At 41.5% G+C, this 27,654-nt stretch overlaps 1 protein-coding gene across 1 annotated transcript in view; it reads right to left on the reverse strand.

The window, feature by feature from the left end:
- Positions 1 to 26,196, reverse strand: part of TRHDE (thyrotropin releasing hormone degrading enzyme) — a 213,403-nt gene extending 187,207 nt beyond the window's left edge. The window contains exons 1-2 of the mRNA XM_071552209.1: positions 24,748 to 26,196; positions 19,213 to 19,486 (exon numbers count right to left, since the gene is read on the reverse strand). Of these exons, the coding sequence (XP_071408310.1) occupies positions 19,213 to 19,486; positions 24,748 to 25,553 (1,080 nt within the window). The 5' untranslated portion in view covers positions 25,554 to 26,196. The remainder of the gene's footprint in view (positions 1 to 19,212; positions 19,487 to 24,747) is intronic.
- Positions 26,197 to 27,654: the final 1,458 nt, after the last annotated feature.

Here is a 27,654-nt window from a genome sequence, read left to right on the forward strand (position 1 = left end):
TGTTTCCAAGCCCCTCCATGCATTACGCTTACAGATCTAAACAGATTTTCTGACTTTTACAGCTGCATTTGATCACTGCCCAGCTTGATCATGAAAAAAAAAATGTCAGTAGGCACAGATTATGTTAAACAATCATTAGAGAACTTCACCTCTGTATTTTTTCCTAACAAAATGAAAGGGCCTCATTGCTCACAAAAAAAGAAATCCAAACTAACCACAAGATCATTGCAGGCCTGTAGGTGGCGAACTCAGAAAATGGTAAGCTTTTGCAGGAGGGGACACAAGGTGATGTGAGCAACTTCATCAGCATCCTGGATCATGCTTGTGAGGAGAGCTCCTCTTAGCAGCAGAGCATGGCACAGAATGAGTAGGGGCACCACCATGACTGCTTTACAATTCAGCATTGCTCAGAGACACGTCTATGACAGAGGTAGAGCTGTGTCCAATCTAATAAACCTTGAGTTATAGCACAGCAAATTACCTGGGACACGACGCTCTGCTGACATTGCTACCCCACTTTCCATTCCCGATCCCATTAAGGGATCCTCATGCTGTACTTGCACTGTACTCTACTGAGAATTACTCATCTCTCCCTAAAAAGAACAGATGTGCTTCATTCATTTTACACTTGTCCTGGGTTGAGCTGGCAAAACGCTAACTGTTATATGTTATGGGTTTAGCCAGGTGGGCCTAAACTTAGGTTTTAAAGTTCAGCTAGGCCTAGGATTGTCAGCTGATTTGAGCTGGGCTGAGCTAGCTAACAGCTGACTTCTTCCAGCCAATAATATTGTATTCCATACCATACTACATCATCTCAAAGGGTGTAAAATCCAGTGTGTGGGAGTGGCTTAGTCAGTTCTGCTATGGCCAAGGTACAGGCCAGACGTGATCCAACTTTTGTCTTGAAGCAGGCCTTGCTCTGCCCCTGCTGCCTCTGCTTGCATTTTGTTTGCATTCAGGGAAGTAGAAACTTTTTTGTTGTTACTCTTTCTGTTTCTTGCTATGTGGCTCTCAGAGTACCTACAGATCTAGTGTAATAGACTTTGATTTGTATTAATTGGGGAGTGGGAAGTTATGCCTTGTTATATATATGTAACTTGTGTAAGTATGTGTTATATTGTAGTTCTCTCTTAGTTTTCTCTTTTCTGTATAAATACATGTACTTAGTTTCAGCATAAACCTGGTTTTGAAGTTTCTTTTTTTTTCCCTCTCCCTCTTCTCTTCCCTTAGCTGGTTGGGGGGAGGAGGAACACTTTTCACTCTGTCCTGGACAGTTGGCGTTTTGCCAGCTCAACCCAGGACAACACTAAACACAGGAATGGGGTCAAATATAAGCTGTGTAACAGCTGTAAGTCAGCAGAACAGCCATTGTTTGCCACATTCTTCTCCATTATTTTCTGTATCTGGACACCATCAGATAGACTCTTAAGAAGCAGCAAAGGTCACTCCAATGATCTTCTCTGACCGAAGTTTCACAGATACACTTGCATACCATTCAAAGCCCACTCACTTAAGCTCCTGGGAAAGTACTCCAGTTTGAATGTTGATTTTTACTGTCATTTCTGCAGAGACAGCTAAGGGCTCTTCAGGCTCTCAAGCAGTAGGCATTCTGAAAGCCTGTTGTTAAAAAAATCTGTTTAATAGATGCTGGCCTTTGAGCTCATAAAAACCAAAGCATCTTCATCACACTCAAAGTGTAAGTATTTTGGAAAAAACTCCAAATCCTAGATCACTGAGGGCTCAGGAATTACACAAATAGATCAGGTTACAAAGCTGCTCACATAAATAAGTCAATAAAGACAGTAAGGAAAAGATGGGATAGCACTTCGCACCTTTTTGGCCCCAGAGCTTAAGAAGAAAATTGAGACAAGAAAGCAAATACAAGTGTAAGGGTTTGTCTACACTGAACACTCACTGTTTGAAGAGTTATCTGCAATGCATTTAGTCCCACATTCCACAGCATGATGACAACTATATAGTATTTCCATTTAAATTAGTGCTATCTCTACACCTGACTTCAGTGGGTATGTTACCTAGCGCTGCTAGTTTGTATTTCCTAGCTGGGCATTTCACGACATTCATTCCAATGTATTCAAGGACTTAAAAGCTACAACAATCAGTATCCACACAAATATTTAGAAAATACAGGAATGGATGAAACTATAACACCCTGTGAACATTTCTGTCTTGTTTAACTCCTATGATAAGAGTTAGCAGCAAATTGTATTCATTCTGTGAACCCCCAATCAGAGCTCCCAATACATTTGGATATTGTAACCTAATCTGAAAAGAAAAAAGAGCTCTGGTTCAGAAGTTTCTTGTACACCTGTGGATTCCAAGATTCATTTACTGAAATGAAGAAGCAGCAGAGGAACAACCCAGAAAATAAGTGTATTTTTAGCTCTGCAAGGTGTTTGGAGGCCATTTGCAGTCATTCTGAGTCATGATAAATAGCCAAGAGCACACCATACTAGTATGAAATGCTATCCAGAATGTTGAATTTTAACTGGGAGAGAAGGGATTTCATTATTGCTATTATTATGGTTATTATATTACAGTATTGCAATTAGGTACTGTGGAGACACAGCATCCATTATTACAAAGTCTGATTCCACAGTCAGCTATTCTAAATAAAAATTCCAGCTTGCAAACAGTTTGCAGATGTTCAAGATTTCATTAAAAATACATTGTCAGATCCAATTGGGAACAAAATGCAAGTTTGCAAAAGTCTTTCAAAGTTGTTGTGGATTCTTTTTTGTGTTTTGATTCCAGTATAGGCATATTCTAAAACTAATTCTGTTTTCAAAAATTCTTGAAACATTAATATTATTTGAAAATAAAACAGAAGAGTCTTTTTTTTTTTCAAAAAATGAAATTGGTAAGTTTGCCAAAATTACTTTTTTCACTACTTTCAACTACAGTGTAAGCTGGTCATATAGATACACCACTATAGTCTATAACCACCAGTGGTAACTCTGCTTTCACCACACCAAGGTTCAGCAGCCTGCATGCCAAGATCCAGCTGCGTAACTAGTCAAAAAGAGCTACAAAAAAGTCTAGAGGCAGATAAAAACATGAAAATTAGACAATTTATCAAAAACTTCTCACTAGCTCAGAGATTCAAGAAGAAAACATTAACATGTGGGTATAAAACCATAGAGAGTGGTAAGCTGACCCCACTGGGAATCACTACCTCCAGTCATCACCATCAACACTATTGTCAGAGCTGGTGAAAGACCGCAGCTCAGCCACACTGAGTGTCTACGGAAAGGAACCACACAGGACACTCCTTCCCAGCCAATGCCTGCCAGGCCAGCAAAGACTGTGAGCAATGGTGAGGTGAGCACATTAACAGAGCCTAGCAGCTCATTAACTCCTAGGTAACTTTTGTGTGCATTATCAAACAAATAATTGTTTTATACTTTAAAGGCGAATGTATCCTATGTGCAGAATTCTTTTTGATACCCAGCACAACCAGCCTAAAAGGGGTTGTAACAGACCTTACCTTGGAAACAACAAAATTCGATTATTGGAAAAGCCAATGACTGAAGAAGCAGTGAACATGTAAGTCACACTCATGATTTCACAGAATCAGGATATCTACTTCACCTGCAATCAACTAATAATGAAGTAGTTTATCTTTGTATAAATAAAGAACAAAATACAAAAGGAATGTGTTTTACTTGAAACAGTCTGGGGTTAACCATACTGGGCAACTGTGTGTTGCCAAGCACTGATTTTCATTATACTGCACTGACAGCAAAGTCATTTATCTTTTCTGCTCCCAGTCTCCTTTTATCTTTTTCTTATGCTTCTGTATTTTTACTCTATCCTGCAGTGTTGCTGAATGCTGATGAGCAGGAAAAGGTACAAAACCACAGACAGACTCTTTCAGATTAAAAGTTCAGGTCCAACTTTTTTCCATTTCAGAGTTCCAAAGAAGCTGTATATTTGGTATTGTCCAGCTATATAAAGATTGGTTAAATATGCCACTAGCTGTCCTTGTCTAGAGTAGGCAGACTTTCAAACAATGATATGATGTTTCATTCATGGTTCTAAAATGTTTCCCGCTAAAAAGAGAAATTATCTTCCTGTCACTGCAACCTTGGATGTTTAAATAAAAAATAAGGCAAACAATGGAAAAGCAGTCTTCCACATATCAGATCCATAACTTTTACAATTTTTTTTGTTCACCTTGTTATATTTGTAGATTACTAGCATTCCATAAAAATCAGGAAAAATGGAAATATAAAGAAGAAAAAAATTCTTCCCAGTGTTATGATACTCAGCCTTTAAGAATGTGAGCATCTCAACAGGGACATGTATACAACTGACTTTTTTATCAATTCACCATCTGAACTTACCATTCTTAGCTTGCTAGTATTGAATCAAGACTGCCTTAACCCTGTTTCGCACCAAAACAAACCAAAGTATTTAGTGTCATTAGAGTCAGCACATTCCTCTTGAAAAAAAATGTAACAGAATGACAGCCAAAACACTATAGCTTATGGTTAGAGTGATGCTTCTCAAAGCAGATGCTTTAGTTGCATTTCAGGTCCTAAAGGTCTCTATGTTCTGCATGCCTGTATATAAGAGGGTATCTGTACTGCCACTGTAAGGCAATGGTAGTCTGTTCAACAGAGTTAATAGAACCCAGAGAGGGATTCAGAATATTCCAAAACAGACACATTCACTAAAATGTATTCAAAAGAGTTAAAGATGTTGGTTATTCTCAGTATAGCAATTGCTAATGTTACTAGATTTCTCACACTGCAGTGACCTGAACCATAATTACACACAACTTCTAGCAACAACCTTCATATTTTCTATTCACCTGTTTAGGTATACATGTTATCACACTATCAGAATCTTTTTCAATAAGACTTTTTGGTAAAAATCCATCAAAGATCCCTGCCACAAAACAGAACAAGCAATTGCCATTTTCTGGGTGGTCATGAACTCTTCTGTCACATCAGCAGAGACAAGCAATAAGGAATATGTCCAGAATGAATGTGGACAAATAAGCAAAAAAGTATGCAGTCTGTACCAAATTATTTGAATAGTCCTATGTACAAAATGCTGCTGATGAATCTCATGTCACTGTGTAGCTAGTTGGTCAAGTAGCAGAAGAAATTCAACATCAGTAAGGGCAAAGAAATGTAAACAGGAAAAAATAACCTTAACTACGCATACACAGTGATAGTATAAATTAGCTATAACTCACGACAGAATTCTTTGAGTCACTATGGGCAGATCTCTGAAAACATTGGCTCAGTGCTCAGCAGATATTCAATAGGCAAACACAAAGTTGCAACTAAGTAAGAATAAAATGCAAAACATTATTATGCCACAGAACAAATTGAAGCATATAAACCTAAAGCACTCTAGGCAGTTGTGGCACCACCCCTCTCTTTTGCTCAGTGTTTCAAGCAGGCACTGTAGAAGCATAAAGAAAGGTGATAAGAATAAGAAGAGATGGGAAGTGAATCCCATACAAAGAGAGATTAGGTACTTTTGAGTTCTGAAAAAAGACAGCAAAACCATCTATAGAATCAGAACTGGTACACAAAATAAGCAGATGAAGAACCACCAGTCACCATCACAGAAAAAGAAGAGAGCAACCAAATCTGGAATAAATGCCTTCAAGTAAACAAGACACGTAAGTAAAACACAGATCTTGTTGTCACCAATTGTCAGAGAGAGCAGAGTGCAACAGCTTCCAACACGGATAATGTACATTCACAGAAAGTAAGTCCTTTGGCAGCTATTAAACCAGTGGTCCATGTGTAACTCCAGGTCAGGGTCACTGACAACTGAAGTCTAGGAGTAATACTCTACTTGTTGTCATCTCTAAACTGGTCTCCATACAGGACACAGTAAAATATTTCCCTCTGTGGCTGTTCCTCCATTAGGCATGTGGTTTTTTCTAAATACTAGGAAAAAAAGCTTCAGTGTAAAGTAACAGGAGACAAAGGCCGGTTCTGCTGGTGGGTCCCCTGAACTGTGCCTCTTATTTGTGAATAACACATGATTTTTTCCTCCACCTACGGTGACCAACACAGTTAGACTCCAGGAAATAACTGAGAATGGATTTTTTATAATCAGGAAGGTGAGGTTCAGACAGAGAAACAGTTACAACACCTCACTCATCTGAAGGATCTCACCTGTAATTCGCACATATCAAGCAATGGCATTAACTTCTTCATCTGAGTAATAATGACAGCAGCTTGGACATGAAAGAGTAGCACTTCCACAAGTTATGAAGAGCTGAAAAATACCTTCACAGAGAGTTTTATATTGTGCTTACTCCACAGTTATGATGGCATATCACTAAAAACTACAGTCTCACATTTCCTCCTCGCAAGTCAGATCCATGGACTATCCACACACTGGACAAGAATGTTTGGTCAAAAGGTTATTAAACTTTTTTGTTAGTTTCCCCTTTGGATTACTGTAGTGAACAAACTCACTGTCCAGCCACAGGTCACGAGATTTGACACAAATAGTATAGCAAAAGTGTGCAGGAAAGGGAGGGGGGGAGGGATGACACAAGTCTGTTCCACAGCAGTTTTCAGGTACACTGCTTTCTTTATCCACACTGTCAGCATGCAACCTATGGTTCAGTAGCACTGTTTAAATTTGGTCTGCTGAATGAAATACACACAGGTCCTTGTACCTGAAAGACAGACAAAGCAGTCACCAAAGAGGAAAGGACACAAAAATCTGAGGTTAAAGGTTGTTAGGTAGAGGGAAGTTGTCCAAGTTCAGGTGACAGAACTCAATAAATACAGAAAAGCACTTCAACTTGTCCATGTTAATTGTAATTACTACAACAATTCAGCTTAATGAAAGCATCTCAGCATCAGTAAATCTCATCTGCAGTTGAGAGGAAGCATCTTTCAGAGCAGACAGATTTTGCAAGGGAAATCAGTTTTGTTCTTTTTCGGACTTCCTCATGTAGGTACTGCAAGGTATCATTGTACTGGTGAGTTCAGTTAGGGAACAGACTGTATAATTATACATACTTAAATACTTTAAACGCTGCTAAAGCACAAACATACATAAAGAAACAGAGTATTTCTTCTTAGCCATTAACCTCTGAATAACAGAACTGTGAAACCAGGCAACTCTACACTACCAGCTGCACTATGATTCACGGTTTCTTTTTATCCTCACAATACTTCATGGTAGTATAATCATTCCTAGTCATATGTGATTCATCAAAGCATTTTGCAGTAAAGACAAATGTTATAATATGCCCTATTGTAACCATGCAAATCACATAACTTCATTTCCATACCTAAATTATGCTTTTGCTGAACTTTTTCTGCTGCTCAAGCAGCTCTCACATACCAAGCTAGTCAGGCATTTCAAAGTTGCTTCACAGCAAGGAGTCCCAAGTTTTCTTCATCCCCTTTCACTTTCTCAAGCCTCTTCATGCTTTACACATCACTGTTTTTAAAAGGTTTGCACTCGGTCCTTAACTCTAAGCTACCACTCTATCTCCTCTGTATGCCTCACATGTTTCCTGTGGCCAGAAGTTATATAAGTTCCCATGGCAGACAAACCTTATGATACTTCCCACAGCAACTCTGAATGACAGGTCCTCTGTGGATCATCACAAGCCAAGCAGTACAGAGACACCAGGAAAAGTTTCAAATTTCCTTTTTCTACATCAAGATATCATATTCCCAAGGAATTAATCTTTCTGCTCTCTTGGGGCCTATTAACTTTAATATACTCATTGTTATGCTGTCCACAACAGATGCAATATTTTTAACAGAAAACTTAACATAGCCTATTTCTTAATCCTCTGCTACTAAAACTTTTTAAAAAGTGATCATCAAGGTCAGCAGGTGACTGCAATGTAATTTTAGAATTGCTCATATTAGCTGTCTAAATTTTCAGTTCAGACTTTAACAGTCTTGGCACAAGAACAAACATCAAACAGCTTCAAAGAAAGTAAAGTAGAACACAAGTATGAACCACCACCCCACATTTCACAGGTAAAATAGCACATCACAACTAAGATCAAATATAACCTGGGCACGGGATGATAACAGGCTTCCAAAGAAGGACAGAATGTGCCACTACAATTGCGGGTACTTATCGCAAAAAGGTGATATAGTAAAAGCACTGCAGACTGAAATAAATCAGATATTCCCTGTGATCACTCTGTTCTCCTGCCCTAGAACAGCAGATTTAACATTTTAAACATGGAATTGCTAAGGAATCAAAAAAAAAAAAAAAAAGGTTACTGAGGAGAAGAAAACTGAGTTTGGGCTTCTTTTCCATCCTCCAAATCCAGTTAGCAGAATTTCAGTAACATGCAGAGAATTACTCCTTTAGTCTGAAGGTACAAAAAAAGCCAAAACATGTCTTCTTTGATGCAGCAGTAGTCAAAAATATATAATTTTATAATATAAATATTTATTTATATGTATAACTAAATATTTATACAATATATATATATTACAAGTATTTATTTTAAGAATGCATATGCATTCATACATCTGACTTTAAATGAAGCAGTACACATTACCACTCATTGGCATTCCCATTTGGGTTTCTATCTAAGAAACAGATATCAATCTACCAGACAAAAAACTATCAGACTTTTCCACCAGGTATAAATCAGTTTCCCTTTTTTCCCCACAGTATTTAAAGAACAGCAATAAACTTATAATCAAATTTTAAACATATCAGACCACTTTTCAGTAAAACAAAACACAGCATGATGTACTGTTGTTCAACCATGGACTCTGATTTATTTAGCCTGGGGACCGGAGAACTAACAAGAAACACATATAGTATGCTAATGATTCAGTAGGTATGCTTCTTTCTTTGAAATTATTCCATAGGAATCCATTTCCCTTCTTCCTTCTCCACCTTTTATTTCCTCCACCTTTTATTCCTGTCTCCTTTATCTTTATTAACTAAAGTACCACTTGTTGTCCTGAGGATATGAACTCTTAATTGAGGTTCCAAACTGCTGTGACTACCAAACTATCACCACTCTCAGGAGAAGGAGGATGAGAGGGGAAAAGTGTGGGTACCCCCAGAGGTAAATGCTAATAACACCTTTTGCCTCTTATCCCCTCCCCACCATAGTAATTTCAAATAAATAAATTAGTCTTCTCATTCTGTCCCACGTTGCCACGCAGCACTACTGCATGCTGTGAAAAAGAAACGGCATGGCTAAATACTTCTCATGAGAATCCACTGTGGGATAACTTTAATATACTTTAGGTCATTTACCCTTCAAAGAGAAACATAATCTGCTTTCAAATTATGCTGTTTCAAATACAAAGATAACATGCTCAGTTCTCATTTCTGACTGCTCTTGCTATGTCTCAACAGCACGCAGCAGCCAGAAAGCTGACAGGCAGGAGCAGCAGAGGATCTCCTAGGGTTACCATTCAGTGGAACTAGGCCAACAAAGCTGGTTCTCTGCCACCTTCCCCCACCTAACTGCATGAGAGGGGTGCCAGGGGATGGGGCCACATGCCGATCTTGAGCAGTTGGACAGTCACAGTACCTGCTACGACATGAAATAAACTCCAAAATGAGAGCATTGTCTGCAAGGCGGTCAGTCACCCTAGCTATTTCCATAGCTGCAGAGTTTGCCCTGTGTAAACAATACCCTTGCAGAGTAGCAGGGAAGGATGTGTGAAGTCTGGCTTGATCCTGGAAAGGCACAATTATAGAATCATAGAATATGCTGAATTGGGAGGGATCTACAAGGATCATCCAAGTCCAACTCCTGTCCCTGGACAAGAAAATCCAACAATCCCACTATCTCCCTGAGAGCATTGGCCAAATAATTCTTGAACTCAGAAAGGCTTGGTGCTGTGACTTCTCCCTTGAGGAGGCTATTCCAGTGCTCAAGCACACTCAGGGTGAAAAACTTTTTCCTGATACCCAACCTAAACCTTCCCAGAACTCAAGCTTCATGCCATTTCTTTGAGTCTTGTTACTGGTCATAAGAGTGAAGAAATCAGTTTCATCAGTTCTTGATGCTCCACTTCCCCTCATGAGGATGGTGAAGGCCACAGTGAGGGTCTTCCCTCAGTCTCCCCTTCTCCAGACTAAACAAACCAAGTCACCTCAGCTGCCCCTCATCTGGCCTCCCCTCAAGGCTCTTCACCATCTCCATTGCCCTCCTTTGGACATTCTCTAAAGGCTTAATATCTTTATTATATTCTAGTGCCCAAAACTGCACACAATATTCAAGGTGAGGCCGTTCCAGTGCAAAGCAAAATGGAACAATCCCCTCCCTCTACTGGCTGGCGATGCTGTGCCTGATGCACCCCAGGACACAGTTGGCCCTCCTGGCTGCCAGGGCACTGCTGACCCATATTCAACTTGCCATCCACCAGGACTCCCAGGTCCCTTTTCACAGCACTGCTCTCATTCCATTCTGGCACATGACTAAAAAAATCTCCGGAAGAGGTACCTGACATGTGAAAGAAACCCACTGGAAGAACAAAAGAGTTTTGACAGCCTTACGGATACCTTAGTAGAAATTCAAATTGACAAGGTGGTCTTCTAGTAAAAATGGGGGTCAACACCATAAACATCCAGGCAGTAAAAAACAGCAGGACAAAAGCAAAAACCAGATGGCATTTGTGCAGGTATTCCAACACTAAAACAACAGGTAAAGGCAAGTCTAAAAGGTGTTCATTAAAGACATCTGACTCTCTGAAGGGAACAAGGTAGGACTGGCAACAGGAATGAACCTCTGAAATGAGTGGTTACTTTCCCACCACTAGCTACATAATCTGGGAAAAAACAGGCTCAGTTTCTTGTTCCTGTAGGAAAAATATGATTAAAACTTAGTTAAACCCTGGAGGAGACACCAGTCTATAAATAAATAAAAGCGCACATCATTCTCCTCCCTCAAGAATACTGTTACCTGTCACTCAATTAGATGTCAACTAAGTCACCTGCCTCAGTAATCCATTTTCACTGCACAGAGTGCAGTTACTACAGGAGGTATACGGGATAACACTGCTTTGACTGACAGATGTTCAGGTTGGTGCAGGAATGTGTTCACCTTTACGCTGTTCTGGAGTGAGATACCTCCTACAGATTTGGCACTCATTTTTGCTTTTATAGCAAGAGCATGACTCTTACGGAAACACGTTAATAGGCTCCTGGTACTTCCTCGGACGTTAGAAGGCAGAATTCGTATTGATGCCAAGGACAGAGACCTTAACAAGTAAGTTAATGAAGTCAAATATGACAGCAGAATGTAAGAGGCAGAAGGAAACATGAAACAACATAGTACAAAAAGCAGAGCACAGCTCAGGTGTTCAGTCTTTACTATGAGTTCTATTGTCACTGTACATACTACTAAGCATACGCTCATTAACACATGAAAGGAAAAGGAAATAATCTCTTCCTTTAGGTGTATCCCTTCTCTCCCTGCTTGTAATGTTGGAAATAGGAGGAACTGCAGGGACTTTACGCTACACTACTCTGGGCAAATAGCAGGGAAGGAGTGGAAAGTACGAAGAGTCTCAGACCTTTCTTCCTTTTCATTAGCCAGCAGAGACCCCAGACAATGCAGCACAGACTGAACTGCTCCCGAATATACAGAATTACAATTAGGATGCTGTTCTGACAACCATCAGGCCAAAAATCACATGGTCTGCCTCTCTGTTTCTCCTCATTTACTGCAGGCAAGCCATAAACCTTCAAAATAACCACAAATTAAGAAGGTGATTTATGCTTTTTGACAGTCTTTGTACTATTACATTTGAAGTACACCACTGCCCCCAGATACTAACAGGTGATCTTCCTAGCCACACCTAAGCAATACAACGTTCCTAAACTCATATCTTTCAATTCAACAGTGTTATTTGCAGAGTGCAGTTGGGCACTTATGTTAATAAAAAAATACCACATTTAAATACAGCATGTACTACAAGTGCTGATGGAGAGCATTATTTTTTTAAGAATTAAGCACAATGCATGTACAGTGTTCTTCTAGTGCATTTGACTTGCAAATTCAACCAGAAATCAATAACAATGGATTGCAAGTTTGCAATTTATGTTTTTGACAGATTCCCTGGCATATTCAGTTTAGCATGGATGCTGATCACATAGGTTTTAGTTTGTTTGTAGCGTATTTCGTAGCTACAGTATTTAAAAATTAATAAACTAAAAGTTATTTTCAATATACAAACCTGAAGCAGAATGGGTAAGCAAATATTGATGCAGTGAATCTAAAAAGGTTAAGATTTCTCTGGATTACTATTGTATTATATAACAGTTTTGGACTTAACTAATATAATTCACAATAGTAAGCACTGAACTGAGTAAAAGATACTTGTAGAAACAGCCTTTGTTGTTACCACAGAGAAAATGTCATACAAGCAAAAGAAAGCACAAACACACCTATCCACGTTCATATGTGTGAGTGCTTTTCTAGTTCAATATAACCATGTACTTCCCAACACATTCTTTGTAACATGCATTTTACCTTTAACTGTTTGATGAAAACTATTCTGGTGAAGGCAAGACTGGGACATTTGTAATAAAGACCAAAAATAAACAGGCATGAGATTCGAGGGCATACAAAGATCAAACATTGCAAGTCTGCATCGGACCAGGCTTCAGAAATACACCTGATGCCTCCTGTGTTAGCTGTTACCTGTCTATCAGATACATGCGTAGCCTCCCAGTGGTAAGTCATGGGCTAACAAAAGTTACTCTGCAAGGCTTTGAAATGAGAGCATAGCTCTGGAGCTGGACTAAATTCAGGTTACAGAGGAAGAAAATTTAATTTTAATACAGGACTAATTCTACTTTTGACAGCTAAGTCTTTCTGCTGTAACCACTGTGCTCAGCCACAAAGAATTATCTCATGTATAATTGCTTCAATACTGATTAATAAATAAAAACTGATGAAGAGACTTTGCTGGCAGTTACTAAGCAGAGCTGAAGAGAGGGCCTAAGAAAGAGCCTCAGGCTTTTAATCCAGGTAGTCATTAGCTGATAGAAATTTCCCGGTCTTGAGGTCACTTCTACTAGATAAAAATATTAATTCATTTTTCAAATACAGAATAATTTTATAAAAGCTAGAGGCTGAACTGCACAGTAAGTGGATAGTTGTTTCAGACACGGAGTGATGTTTTTGTTTTTTCTAGCAACTAACAAATAACAAAACTCAAGGAGGAAAAAAAGTTATTCTGATGTTTAGCCTGGGGTTTTTTTTTCTTTTTTTTTTTAGACTACTAATGAAAGTCAGCAATTAGTCTACTCAGACTGACCACCACACTGCAGATAAGGGAATGCCCAGCATCTCATGGATTGCTAAAAACACCATACTACTTCCAGTCATCTTGTCTTAAGGACATGGTGCTGTAACTAAACCAATATGAGCTGTTTGATATGCACCAATTCTGACCTAAGTCTGCTTTATGTGATTCTGTTCACTAGTTCTTCCTGGACAAAAATGATTTTTCACTTGTGCAGAATCAAGCTACTACTACTGCATGGATCTCATTTTTGAGACCACTGTATCTTTTTGTGTGATACTGAGCCAACTGAGCAAGCCCCCCAAACACATGCCTGAGAAAATTCAGTGCCAGGAGATTTATGCAGGCTCTCTGTAAGTCAGAGAGCACTGTGGAAATAGTAATTATTGTGTTTTCCTTTAGCCGAATTACTAGAGTCCCTCCTCATTGGCCAGGATAAGACTTAAACGTACTGTAAAGTAGTGAATTAAGACTTCAACCAGGAGCTTGTGATCTCTAATTACATCTTAGATAAAGTAATAACCAAATAAAAGCAGTGCAATAAAGGTTGGCCTTATTGTGGTATAACTCTTATCATAAGACCTTTCTTAGCCTCAAGGTCTTTTTCTGTATCATGGTAAATTACTCAGCACTGATGACTCTACAGTCATATTTAATATAGCTGGCACCAAGATGTACCCGGTCATAGGGATCTCTTCAAAGTGGAACAAGCATGGGGTTCCATCAGACACTGGAGGTCCTGCCTCGAGCAGCTGACCCAGCTGCTGTCAGGCACACACCACCAGCCCTGCAACACATGCTACAACCATTTTGGAATAGAAGCAGGAGTAGGAAAAGTGAAACCATAAAAATTCTTTTTAAGGCATTGCCTTTCATCAGCATTCCTTCTCCCACTCACCACCACTCTGCCAGATAGCCACTTTCTTTCACAGATGCTCATTCCCATCTGCTCTGGCACTATCTGCATTTGTCTCTTTTTAACCCCTGCATCCAGAATTCCTTCTGATTCCACTCCTTTTCACACACTTTCTTTTTAGCAGGTACTCCCCCTGACAAGAGACACACTTTGAAGCTTCCAGTTGGTATTTTATTTCCATATCTATCTCCACATCCCATCCACATCAAAAAAGAATGGTAGAAGAAGAATCACACCAAAACATCTCTTTCCAGCAATATGTTCATCTCAATTGATACACTGCGCTTTGTCCCCGAGTGCCCACTCCTTCCGCTAACTGAAAAGAGAAAGAATTAGCAAGGAAGAAAAAGGAATTAACTTATGAGACAGTGAAAAGCCATGCAGGGATATAGTGAATTTTCATGTTCACCTGACAAAGGAATGAGAAACAGAGGGTTTGAGGAAGAGAAGTACAGCTAAACATGAACTACTGCAAAAATTAATCCAAAAGGGAAAAATAAAGCAATAATAGTAGGAAAAGACCTGGTGAATTGAAAGCACAGATAAAGACAACAATGAAGGAAAGAGCAGGGAGATGATGTGACAATACAACCCTCCCAGCAATATTTTGCATTTAAGAATTACTGACAAAGAACAAATATAAGAGGTATGATTAGGAAATGCAACACAAGAGTAGAAGCAAGCAAGCATATGGAGGTAAGTGGAGTGTTCTGGATTATCATACTGTGCTAAGATGACAGTAACAGATCCCCTGATTTTTACCAACTACCACTGGGCCACCTGCTAGAGCCATACAATGATCAGCTAAGCTTGCTTGTAAGGGCACCCTTCCTCCCTCAATACAGCATTATCTCAGGCACCACCCTGGTAGAACTATACTGCTCCCTACTCCACAGCAGCATAGATGATGTACCATACTCCTGTCCACAGGAACAAAGCTCCTGCCCAAAGACAACGGCAGTTGTAGTGATTTCCTGTAAACTCAGACAAATCTGAACAACATATTATATATCTGTAATGAGTGTAAAAAAGTTAGCTCTGCTTTTAAATTCCCTACTCTGCAAGGGATTCTGATCAGATCCATATGGACTAAAGAGCTATGCTAATGATTTACATCCACTGAGCTGCACTCCTAGAAGACAACTGCTTGTCTTAATTCCAAATTAATTTTAGTGTATGAATTATAGAACATCTTCATGTCTCCAAGAATAACATAGGTTATAGCAAAATTACCATTTTGATTGGCTACCTAAGCTTTCCAATAGTAGGTTCTATTTTTTACTTGACTTGTACTGAATATCACTTATGATTAAACTAATTTTGAGGTCAATGTCATTGTTTAAGAAAAACTGAGCAGCTAACACTGAAGCAGTTTTAGGAATAGATCTGCTTTTAATCTCAGTTGCTTCTGTTCCTCTCAGGGTTTATCCACTCTTGACCACAACATTTTATTAACACTGGTCAGCTGGAAAAGAGGTGAGATTTCAATCATTAGCATGCTGTCAAAATTTGAAACAACAGCCCCCATCCCCCAAAATGTTTTGTGAATCAAAACCCAGTTCAGGGAAGTGCCAAAAGAAAAGCAAAAGTATATGCAGTGTGAAGTCTTCTGAGTGTCTACAATATGTCTACAAAATAAATATATTTAAATATATTATACATTGCATTAATTGAATCAAAGAAAGATTCACCAATGTAAGAAACAGCATATCAAGATGCTTCAATTGCAGGTTTGGTTAATTTTCCTGAAATTCCATTTATTTTCATAAGCAAACTTACTTTTATTATACATTTATGTTAATTGCCATGGGTATGGGAATAACTATATTTTAGTGAAAATGTGGCTTTGAAGGAAACCAAGAAGTTTGAAATTGCATGTGCAAGGAGTCAGATAATTTCAAATTCAGCCAGTAGTGTCCATGAACTCCTGGAATTGCAATACAAGAGACTCAAAAAGATGGATTACCTCAGCAATTCATCTGAAAAAACACAGCTCTGAACTGAAGAGCTTGTCAAGAGTTCATACTTTAAAAAACACTCTTTCAACAAAACTGAACCATGGTTAAAAATGATGAGATCCCAAATAGACTGAAAAATAGAAAGATGTATTTAACCAATAACCCAGTGTAAACTATTCCTGGGCGTTAATGCCCCTATCACAAATATATATTATAAAAGCTAGAGTCAAAAGTCTAGACTAACCAAACAATTTTACGGGATAAGAGACTATCTCAATCTGTGTAGGCTTTGGGTCTTCAAGTATTTGCAAAGATTAACCTACTAATTTGCATAAGTGTTGGCATAATTCTGTACAGTGATACTGTCAAGCTGGTAGAGTATACATACATCCAACATGCACCAAATCAACAAGACTCAAGCATAACTATCAGGATCTAGTAACCACAAATTCCTAGTAAATAAATACTGGATTTTATCTTCAGATTTGTGTTAAACCTAAAGTCTTGAGAACAGTTTTGCCGAACAAAAAAAAACAGCAGGAACTTATCAACTGTTACCTATAAGACATGTGTGTGCCTTTTCCTTCAGGTTATCAAACATACTCAAGCAGCAAAAGTCTGCAAGACAGGAGCTCTGAACAACACTACAAGCAAATGAGTTGAAGAGAAAGTAGGTTGTATGTTTCAAATTGATGACAGTGCTTAGGAACATCCCCCATGTTTCATACAGTTGCTGACACCAATGCTGGAAGCTGAACTGCCTAGAGTTGGTTCTCAGGGGAGACTAGGACACTTCAGAGTCAGATAACAAGGTAGTATTATGCAGCACAAACTTACAAGCATTAGTCTGTACTAGAACACAAGGAATATGAGAACCATCTACCAGGGTATACACCAAACAACTTCCATCTTATTAAAGCCGAAGTTGAAAAATACCAGCCATTCTTAGCTTCAGGCTATATCCTTCAGTACGTGGAGTACATTAGAATAAAAATTGTCAAATCCTACCTGAACTGAAGTCTGTTCCAATACTCATTGATAACAAGTAAGAAACAGCCTGGTATCTTACCCTGTTCTAGGCCAGTGAACATGCCTGTCTATCAGTAAGCGTAGTGATAGGACAAGGAGTTTCAGTTTCAAACTGAAAGAGGTTATGATTAGATATTACAAGGAAATTCTTTACTGTGGGGGTGGCGAGACACTGGAACAGGTTGACCAAAAAAGCTGTTGAAACCCCATCCCTGGATGCGCTCAAGGACAGTTTGGATGGGGTTTTTAACAACCTGATCTAGTGGAAAATGTCCCTGCCCACGGAAAGGGAGCTGAAACTAGATGATCTTTATGGTCTCTTCCAACCCAAACCATTCTATAATTCTATGACTATTAAAAAGTCACAGGCAACCAGTTTCTCATTCCAAAAGTGATCCCTCTTGTACAGATAATTAATCTGTTGGAAGCAACACTAAAAACCAGCCATCCACTTATCCCTTCTTACTTCTTTAGCCTGGCACTTTTGAGTTCCTTTTTTAAATTAACTAACTGAATGGACAAGAGAAAAAATCAAGAAAAATAAATACATGAAAAACCCACCAAAAATCCAAACCACAAACTCAAAGCCTTTCAGCAATCACATGTAACATGAGGAGTGCAAGAATGGCCTGAGCAGTTCCTGCATCCTTATACTTGTTGGTTAAAGGACCTCAAAGAACCACTTCCTAGTCATGCTTCCTCCTTTTGTGGGGCCAGAGAGTAGTGTCATAGTTTGTTGGCCATGGTATGAAAGGGCTGAAGAGGAGTGAAAGGCCTCTAGTGTCCTATCCAGCTGTTTCAGTGACAAAAACAAGACTTATTTGCTGCTTCCTTCATGAAGCTTAAATGAGAGATTCCAATGCAGAGGGGTGTCCATCTTTCAACAGTGCAGCCTTAAATCCATGCTAGGGCTCTGGCAGGTGCACAAAAAGCCACATCACTGATGTGTTTTGGTTGAAAACTTACTACATTTTCCTTTATTTTTCAGGTCAGTTTTCAGCCAGATCAGAAGGCTGTACAGAGCTGAAGGCTGACACAAGGAAGGTAAAGTAGAAAGAAGGTGGGATCAGCTCTCTCCACAGCAGCACAATGCTTAGGCTGGCTCAAAGTGTTTAAGGAGATATTTACTAATCTGATCAGCCTGCAGTTCTTCCTTGTGCCCCCAGGCTACAGCACAAAGTCATACAGCGTTTGCAAAAATGTAAGATAAATATCCCTTTGCTCAGGTACGCAGCTCAAACTGCTGTCTAGTCCTCTGCTTCCAGAACTAGCTCTGTTTTGTTATTCACAGTAACTAAGAAGTAAGGGTTTCTCTGTATGTTCACCTGAAAAATCAAGATGACAGTGCTGTGAAATATTCTATTAAGCTGACAGCATTTCTTAGGTATGTTTTGGCTTGTTATACAGTTTTGAGCTTGATATTTGTACACAAAACCAAAACTGACATAAATAAAGGACTTTCTCTCTTTTTTCCCGAGCTTTAATTCCTGGAACTACACCATATTTGGAAACAACAGCTCCAGAAAATTAGTGCTTCCATCAACCTCAGGAAGCAGATAGGTTGCAAAGTCCTGCTCCTGGTGCAAGAGATCTAAGACAAATTACTGTATCAGCCTCCTGAGCTAGCACACAGCACACCACAGGACATGTCAGTACTGAAGGAAGGAGACTGGAAACCCTACCAGTATTACTGCTTTCTTTTAATAAATAGTCTCAGGAACACTGGTATTGAAAAAGCTAAAGGAAAAACAAGAAAAAATGTCCCAGGAAAAACAAAGTGATATGAAATGGCATATTTGAAAGCTTAAAATTCCATCAGACAACCACACCTACTAAGTTAACCAGTTACAAAAAGCCTAGGACAAACAAAAAACTTTAGATAAAACACCAGAAAAGGTCACAAACAATACACGTCATCATTACACTAACAAATTTTAGAAATGCTAATCAAGAAACTATTTAAAGTACTTGATGGTATGACCCCCTATAAAAAGTGCGGGTTTTCAAAGTAATGAAATGTACTTGACATATTAGAAATACTTACAACTACTCCACTCTTGGTGACAGTTTCCCGGTATGTAAAATTGCACACTGCCCAGGCTAGGTAATATGTGGACATGAGAGGGGTCTGTGAAAAGTGATCTGTAACCCATCCATCTTCTTCAAAAACGGAAGTTTCAACTGGCATGTTGGATAAAGATAAGTAAGTTGCTTGATGTCTGATGCTGATTTTGAAAGTGGCCTTGTAGATGGGCTCGTCAAAGCAAGGAAAGGCTTTTCTGGCATGAGTAGGAGAAAACTGTGTAACGCCAAGAAACCTAAAAAAGCAGCAAACAAAAATGAAAAGTGATTACTAAGTATGCCCAGCATTTGATTCGTAAACATACCAAGTAAGACATTGCTTCACTATTGTGGTTTAAGGGGGGAAAAATAAAACTGTATAAAGTATGCAGTGTTTGAACATTATCACTGTCTTACTACCTCTACTGCAACACTATTGCTACAAAGCAATGGTCTGCAAATCTGCAGACACCACACTGACATTAAATAAATAACCCCTCACCTTGCATCAAACTTCAGGTTTTAGCGGTATTGAGGAAAAAAGTGAAAAACTAGTGGTTATACAATGTAAAACAAGCACAGTCCTTAGTTCAAACCAGGATTTAACAGCCTTCAGGGAGTTCACTCTGCCCTGAGACGCTGACAGGGCACTTTGCCTTTCTCTGGGCATGAGAACTTACGGTCACACAGTGCACTCAGGAGGGTCATTGTTTTCCACTGCTGATTACTTCTGTACCAGCTGCATGCAGGTCTGGGACACAGTACTATACAGCACTGCTGTGTCTGCGCACATCCAAAAAAAATTCTGTGAGCTTTGTAGAATTACAAATGTAAGTAAATGATGAAACAAGCACAGAGTTCTTCTCCATGTGTTTTTGTTTTCTTGTGTTTTTTGTAGAGAACAAATCAATATTTTCAATTAATGGATCAAATTATGAAAATATTTCTGAAGGAAGAAAAGGTATTTATTATGCCGCTGTAGAGAATGGGAAGGCTCCAGCTTAACAATAAAATCTGTAACTGTGTCCTTTGTAAACTTTCTAGGTAGAGACTTATATGCACACATGTAGAGAAAACCCTTGTGTAATGACCTTTTTGCAGAAACAAGAAGCTACATTTAAAATGTTGAGTTATGGGGTTTGATAAGAGTATTTTCTGGGGGCATGCCAAATGAGAAAATTACTATGGGCCAACTTTGTAACTGTAAAGGTGGCACATATGTGGGCTTTTTGAGTGGGGTACTGATTCATGTCTCACTTTCCAAGGTTCCATCAGTGGAAATAACCACACAATTTTAGATACTAGGCAAACATTAATCAAAATTTTAGAGGCTGACTAACGATCTGTTATTCCTCTGAGGGAAGAGGATGGGTGGACAGTTTTGATATAATGAAAATGGTGGCATTTATTAATAATCAGTCTCTAACCGTTAATCTACAATATGAAACTCTGAGTAAGAAAATAGGTATCGCATAAGGAAAACAAAGTATCTAACTTCTTTTAAAAATGTTTTTCTTTTGCTATAGTGCATCTGCACCTGATAGAACTGGACACAGATTTTCCATTGAAAAATGACAATTTTTTTAAAGTTTCAAAAATTTTTCCTCCACTGAAGCAGTTACCATTGATCTTTTGTCTCAAGTTAAAAAAGCCCTTTTTGGCTAGTAATTATTGAAGGAATTCATCGTACCACATTTCTCTGTCTCATTACAAAACATGGATTACTAAAACCACAATTCTGCATAAGGATGCTAAATGTAAGGTAAAAAGCTGGTGCCAGGTATTCCAGTGTTAATCCAAAATATTCCATATTATCAGTGGATTTGCACTAGTGTAACAAAGCCAAATCAGACAATTAAATGAAGCAAAGCAACTTAATTTATATGCAAAGTATTTCAAGTAACCTGATTCTGCATTCTAGGCACACTCAAAGCAGCTACAGACATCAACAGAAGCTTCAAGTGAGCATGGAAAACTGTATTGGCCTTTCCTTTGCAATTAACAATTTTAATGTGCTCCAACATACATGTAAATGCATACTTAAGGAATATTGTGTATACTGTGACATTCTCTAAACAAGAAAGCTTTCCCTTGTCCTCCCCCTCCTCAGTCTGCCCCCTACTTCTCAGAGATCTTTTGAGTAGTCTTTTAATACTTAATGAAACAATCTCTTCACCACATAATAAACCCTGTTAACCTGATAACCCTGGTAAACTCTTCATCTTCTGTATTCTTACAAATAGATATAACCACATAAATGTAACTGGGTAAACAATGGATGGTCAATATTTCATACTAAAAATACATCAACTACCAGTAACAGTGATATTTATAACATGTGCATTACAATCAAACGTCAAATTTCTTGTTGTGCCATAAGGCAAAACAAACAAAGTTAAAACTTCTTCCCAAAAACTAAATATTTACACTTAAAAAGCCAAACAAACTAAACCCAAAACATTGTCTCTGTTTATCTATTTGTCTCTGTGTTCAAGTAAAACAAGCAAACTTCTATGCCATACCAAAAGTGAGAGCAGGCTGAGTATTTCATCCATCTCTTTACACACCTCTCTAGGCACCAACACTTTTATCTCCAGTTCCCCAAAATATCACCATAAAAAGTTGTACTTCATGGAATGACAGACTCCCAAACCTGTCTTCTCAGCATACCCACAGCAGTACTTCACAGGTGTTTTAATTCCATCTCATCTATTAAAGGAAGACATGTGTTTCCTCAACAACCTATCTATTTTGACATCTTAGTTGTTACAAGATGAAAGAATGTCTGTTTGTTTTGTCTGTGTGATGTAAGAAATTTTTTTCCTTTCCATTCATGCCACAGTTTGATGCTCATTTAAATTATGCCTGCATATCATTACAGTACTCTACAGTAGCTCAGTATTAAATATCTGTTGTTTACTGCCAGTAAATTCTGGCACATAATGCAAAGTAAATTTGCAGCATATCACCTGCATTTTAAATTTCAAGTACAGTAGCAAAGATTTCAGCCAGAAGCTGCTTTTACACAGTTGTCAACATTTCAGACTGATTTATAAATTTCACCTGTGAAGACCACAGAAACTAACTTTAGGGGAAAAAACATCATAAAGTGAAGGCATTACTATGTTTGCGATGCCTCACAGTTAGCCAGTTATTAGCTCTCATGTACAACAAAAGTGAAAAATGATGGTTTGGACCCTTTTATTGCAACTTTACTCCAACGAGGCTGTTGTATTTTTTATCAGATATAAAGATGACAAAAATCTAAAGCCCTGCTGAAACATCAAAGTCTCCCAGGGCATGCAAGAAGCCTATCTGTCTATCACAATAGGAGCTGTCCACAATTTAAGGAGTACAAATGGTTATACGTATTACAATAAAAAATGGGTTATTAATCAAAATGCAAATTGTTACATTGTAAGAGCATGCTCTGATCAAAGACGTTTCCTGCTTTAAAATGTGTATTATTCAGTTTATACTATAGTGAGTCATTAAGCCTGTGCCCAGTTGAAAAATAACACTTCTATTTAATACCTGAAACTGCAATTACATAATGATTACAGTTTAAAAAACATTTTATGGAAAAAATATAAGTGAGCTGGTGTGAAGAAAAAACATGCCATTGACTTCAATATAGCAATGCTACCTTACATAAAGTAAGGATCTACTATGCCTTTACCCAGTGTATTAAAAACAAAGAAATTTATATCTGAAAAGTTACACACAGAGTACTGGAAAACACATTTTATAATCACCTTCCACCCTGTGAATTAAACTATTCTGATGACTGAAAAAGTTAATAAACCTTTCTTTGTTGCTGGTGGTTTTTAAATCTTAACTAGGAAATCTGTATTGAAGTGTAGTACAGTAACTCTGGAAAAATGTCACTGCCACACCTATTTGACAGTTCAATTATTCCTATACAAAGTCTAAGTACACAAGAATAATAACTGCTCAAATAATTTCTGAGACTTGTAAAGTGAATTATACCCCCTGCTGTTAACAGTATTTTGTTTTCTGATTTGCCCATTTCCATACCAGCCCATAAGAACTCCCAATTACCCCAGCCATTCAATGATCCGTGATAAAAGGCATTTTATCCGCATGTTTTCCTACAACCATCTTTTTCAAATTTCCATTCTATTTCACTTTGATGACAAATTGCAAAAACTTAATTTCAATGCTGTTTGCAATTCTAACACAGGACTGTTTAAAATTGTCAGTAATCATATTAATGAAAATATGTTTTAATAAAAGGGCTTTTGACTTAATTGGGTTGGTAAGGATGCTTTTACTGTCTGACTTAGTATTTTTGCCCAGTCCTTTCAACTTCAAACTATTTGTTTCACTTTGCAGTATAAAACAGTAAGATTCAGGAAGAAAAAGTCTGTCCCTACACAGATGTTTCAAGAAAGGATGGCTTAAAAAGAAACTAATTCCACAACGATAAACCATGCCAGAACTATCATGAAGCCCATTCTGCCTTTCTTTCCTATTACAAAGCCTGACTGTGGTTAGAAAACTACTTCAAAAAAGAAAGCCTCTGTAACCGCCTAACAGGGGCCTCCACAGTGACCTTGCCTACCACAGCAAGGGCCTCGACAGGGACCCAAGGGGCTATAACAATATGAGTAAATACAGACCAAGACTGAATCTTGTTCTGCATGAAACCTAATTAGGTTTACCCGGTCACAGGATGTAAATCTGCAGCGACTCAGCTGCACAGGTATAAATTAATTCATCTTATGTTAAATCACATCCCACCACGTTTTTGCTTCAGGTAATAGAATAAAATCAAACTAGCAGAGAAGCCCCTCCTCCCTATATGCTGCTGGCAAGGCTCTGTCACACAAGGGCACACGGCTGCCGGACACAGAGAGAGGGTTTATTAAAGAGACTCGGCGTCACCGCTCCGGGCCTGTCTCAACAGGGACCGAGCGGAGGGTCTGCTTCCCTCCTGCCACCCTTGGAAGTTTGCTCGTTGCCCCCGTCCATGCCTAAGTTATGCTGGCGCATCTCCCGACCCGCCGCCCGCAGCCCTCCCCGCCCGAGCGGAGCGCTCCGCTCACCTGCCAGCGTGCCCGGCTGTGCCCGGCTAACCCCGGCCCGGCCTCCCCCCGAGGCAGCTCCGCCCGCAGACCCTCTGGTTCGACCGCCCTCCCGACACAGGCGGGTGGCGCGGAGCGGGCACGGACTCGCGGTCTCCGAGAGCCTCGGCAGCTCCGCCTTGCCAGCGCAGCCTTAAGAGCAACCCCAGCGAACGGCGGCAGCGGGAGGCGAGGCCCGGCCTGCGCTCTCCGATCGGCCGGACGTGGCGGCCGCAGCCCTGCTTGGGCGGCCGGCGGAGGCCGGTGCCTCTCGGCGGCAGCGCCGCGGCCAGGCGGCACCGAGCCCGCGGCATCACCCGCCTGGCGGCTCCGCGGCCGCAGGGTCCTAGCGCCGCCCCGCCCGAAGTTCAGCGTGGGGACCACCAAGTTCGGAACGAGTTGGGATTGAGGTGACGCGGCCGCTCGGCTACCTTCGCTCGCCGTGGAGGACGTAGGAGCTGCGGAAGAAGCCCAGCAGTTCGTTCTCGATAAGGGCGTTGTAGATTATCTTGAGGTTGTAACTTTTCTGCACCTCCAGGCTGCGGTTGAGGACCACGACAAACACCTGGGTCTGGGGGTAGAAGAAGGTCCGAGCCACCCGCACGCCGCCGGCCAGCTTGTCCTCGGCCACGCGGACCGCCTCGATGTGCATGCGGTGGGCGTGAAGCACGATGTACCGGCTGGCGTTGCGCACCTCCAGTTGCACGTTCACCTCCCCACTGAAGGTGAAGTTCTCCATGTAGGCGCTCAGCATCAGGTTGTAGTGCAGCGGCCGCAGGTGCCCCGGCAGCCGCGGCCGGGCCCACGGCGGCAACTCCTGCCGCCGCTGCCACTCCTCCTCCTCCTCCTCCTCCTCTTCCTCCACCGCTTCCCCGCCCCGCGCCTCCTCCTCTGGCCGGCCGGGGGCCTGCCCCGCACCGGGTGGCTGCGGGGCCGTCCCCGGGAGGCTCCTGTTGCCACTGGCCCGCGCCGGGCCGTCGGCGGTGGCGCCGCACTCCTCGAAGCGGACGCTGAGCAGCACGGCGATCATGGTCACCGCCAGCAGCGCCAGGATGGAGACGGCGAAGCCCAGCACCAGGCGCTTGTGCACGGCGATGTGCCGCTCCGTGGTGCGGGGTCTTGGCCCCGCCGCCTCGGCCCAGGGTCCCGGCGTCAGCCCCCGGCTGCCGTTCCGCAGGGCTGCCTCCTCCTCGATCATCATGGGGGTGACGGGCGGGCGCTTCTCCTCCAGGGCCATCACGGCAGCGCCGCCCCCGCCTCCCGCGGGGCCGCCGCCACCCGAGGGGGCCCCGAAAGCATGGGAAGCTCCGAGGCAGGGGGGCCCTCGGCCCGGGTGGGACGCACCGCCTCTCACTTCCCCACGAGCCGCATCACCCTGGCCGCCGGGAGCGGCTCCCGGGTGGGGGGACGGGACGAGGTCGGGTCAGGTCGGGCAGGATTCGGCGGGCGCTCGCCGCCGTCCGGCCGCCGCGCTGGCAACTTGTGCGGCTTCTGCGGGGCACTTCAGCACATGCTGCTGATCACACCTCCGCACCAACGGAGAGGGCTCTGCCGCTCCGGTCCCCCCGCTAGCACCGGCGCCCGCAGGGAGCTCCCTTTCCCCCGCGTCCCGAGCCGCCGGGACAGGGATCGGGCTCCTCGCCCAGCCCCGGCAGCACCCGAGCCATGCGCGCCCCCGGGGCGCCGCCGCGCAGGTCAGCCCGTCCCCGCGGGGCTCTCCCGGCACCGCAGCGGTGACACCGGAGAGCGCCGCGGGCCGGGCCCGTCCTCCTCTTCCTGCTAGTGGGTCGAGCTCCAGAGAGTCGCTCCTCGCGGCTTTTCTTATTTCTCTTTCCTGTCTCCTGCAGGTACAGAACAATCTCCCGGCTGGCTCGAGCAGAGGCGGCTATATATAGGCACCGGGGAGAGGCAGGGGAAGGGATGGGAAAGGGGGGAGAGGCGGGCAAGCCCCGCCGCCCCTCGGCTTCAGCGGCTGCTCCGGCTGCCAGCGGTGACGGCGGCGCCCCGGGGGAGCGGGCGGGGGCGGGAGGCGGGGGCGACGCGGGGATGAGCGAGGCTTTTCTCCGGTGTGTCACACGCGGCGGCTCCGGGGGAGGTCGCTGAGGCGGCGGCGGGAGCCCCGGCCGGGGCGGGCGGAGAGCGAGGGCCGGGCTGCTGCCGGGGACAGGGCGACTGCAAAGCCTCCGAGCCGCAGAACTGCCCGGGATTACACGCAAATGCGTGTGGCTCGCCACATAAATATTGAACGCCCTTACTGTGTCGTTTTTATAGAGACTTAATAAAGAGCCGCCGACTACGTGCCTGGACGACAATAGTGCTGTCACACTAACGTGGGGATGGAGCTCGGAGAAGGATAAATACTCCTACTTAAATCAATAGGATTAATATGCCGAGAAAAAATCGCTCAGTAAACGCTGTCAGGGACTCCTCTCAGAAATCCCCCTGCCGTCACTGCGCGCACCCAGGACTCACTCCTGTTCTGCTTCCTGCCGATGCTGAACCCCGCTCCGAGGCTGGAAGGATTTAAGGATGTGTTAAATGCTGCCTGGGATAATAATACAGCAACACTTGAGTAGCCCTTGGAGCCAACCCCGGGTTGGAAAACTGAATCAACCCATTTCTACCTGCTCCCAAACTTTTGCACATAGAGACTGCAGAAACACAGAATTAATATATGCAATGAGGATCTAGATCAATGTCTGAAAGCATCTCTGTTCCCCTTATTTTGCTTGCATACTTCAAAAACTATCTCTGTTCATTTTCTTTTTTGAAGCTCTTCAGCTCCAGTCTTGTAAGCAGTTACAGATGTGTCTATCCACGGCATTCAGTCCTGTGGAATCTACAGGAATATATACTGTATGTCAAGTTAAATGTGTACATAATAATTTGCAGGATAACAGCCTTATTTTCCATCGTGAAGAAAAAAGGAAAAATTAAAATTAAGTACTACACTTCATTCATAAGCTAAGCAAATCTGCAGTTTCATGAAATGTTATGTATTAGCCATTTTACTTCAAGAGGAAATTCCTGATCTACAACATCTTCTAGAGATGTTACATCACTCTGCATCCTGTTGTAGAACACGAATGATCATTTACTGACACTAAAACCACTTTTAAATTGAAGGATTATCATATTAAGTCTAAGGAATTTACAAGCTTCCTTATATAGTCCTTGTATTTCCTTATACATTCCTATAGAAGGAATATGTATGTAGCTGTACAGTCTCTGGAAGGAAATGAGCACAGTCCAAAAAATGGTTTGTAATCTTAGCTATTCATAATGATGCGTGGTGATACACTTTCTAATTTTGTTTGTATGTCCTAGAAGCATTAAGA

Source organism: Pithys albifrons, chromosome 3, assembly GCF_047495875.1.
Source record: "Pithys albifrons albifrons isolate INPA30051 chromosome 3, PitAlb_v1, whole genome shotgun sequence".
Lineage (NCBI taxonomy): Eukaryota > Metazoa > Chordata > Aves > Passeriformes > Thamnophilidae > Pithys > Pithys albifrons.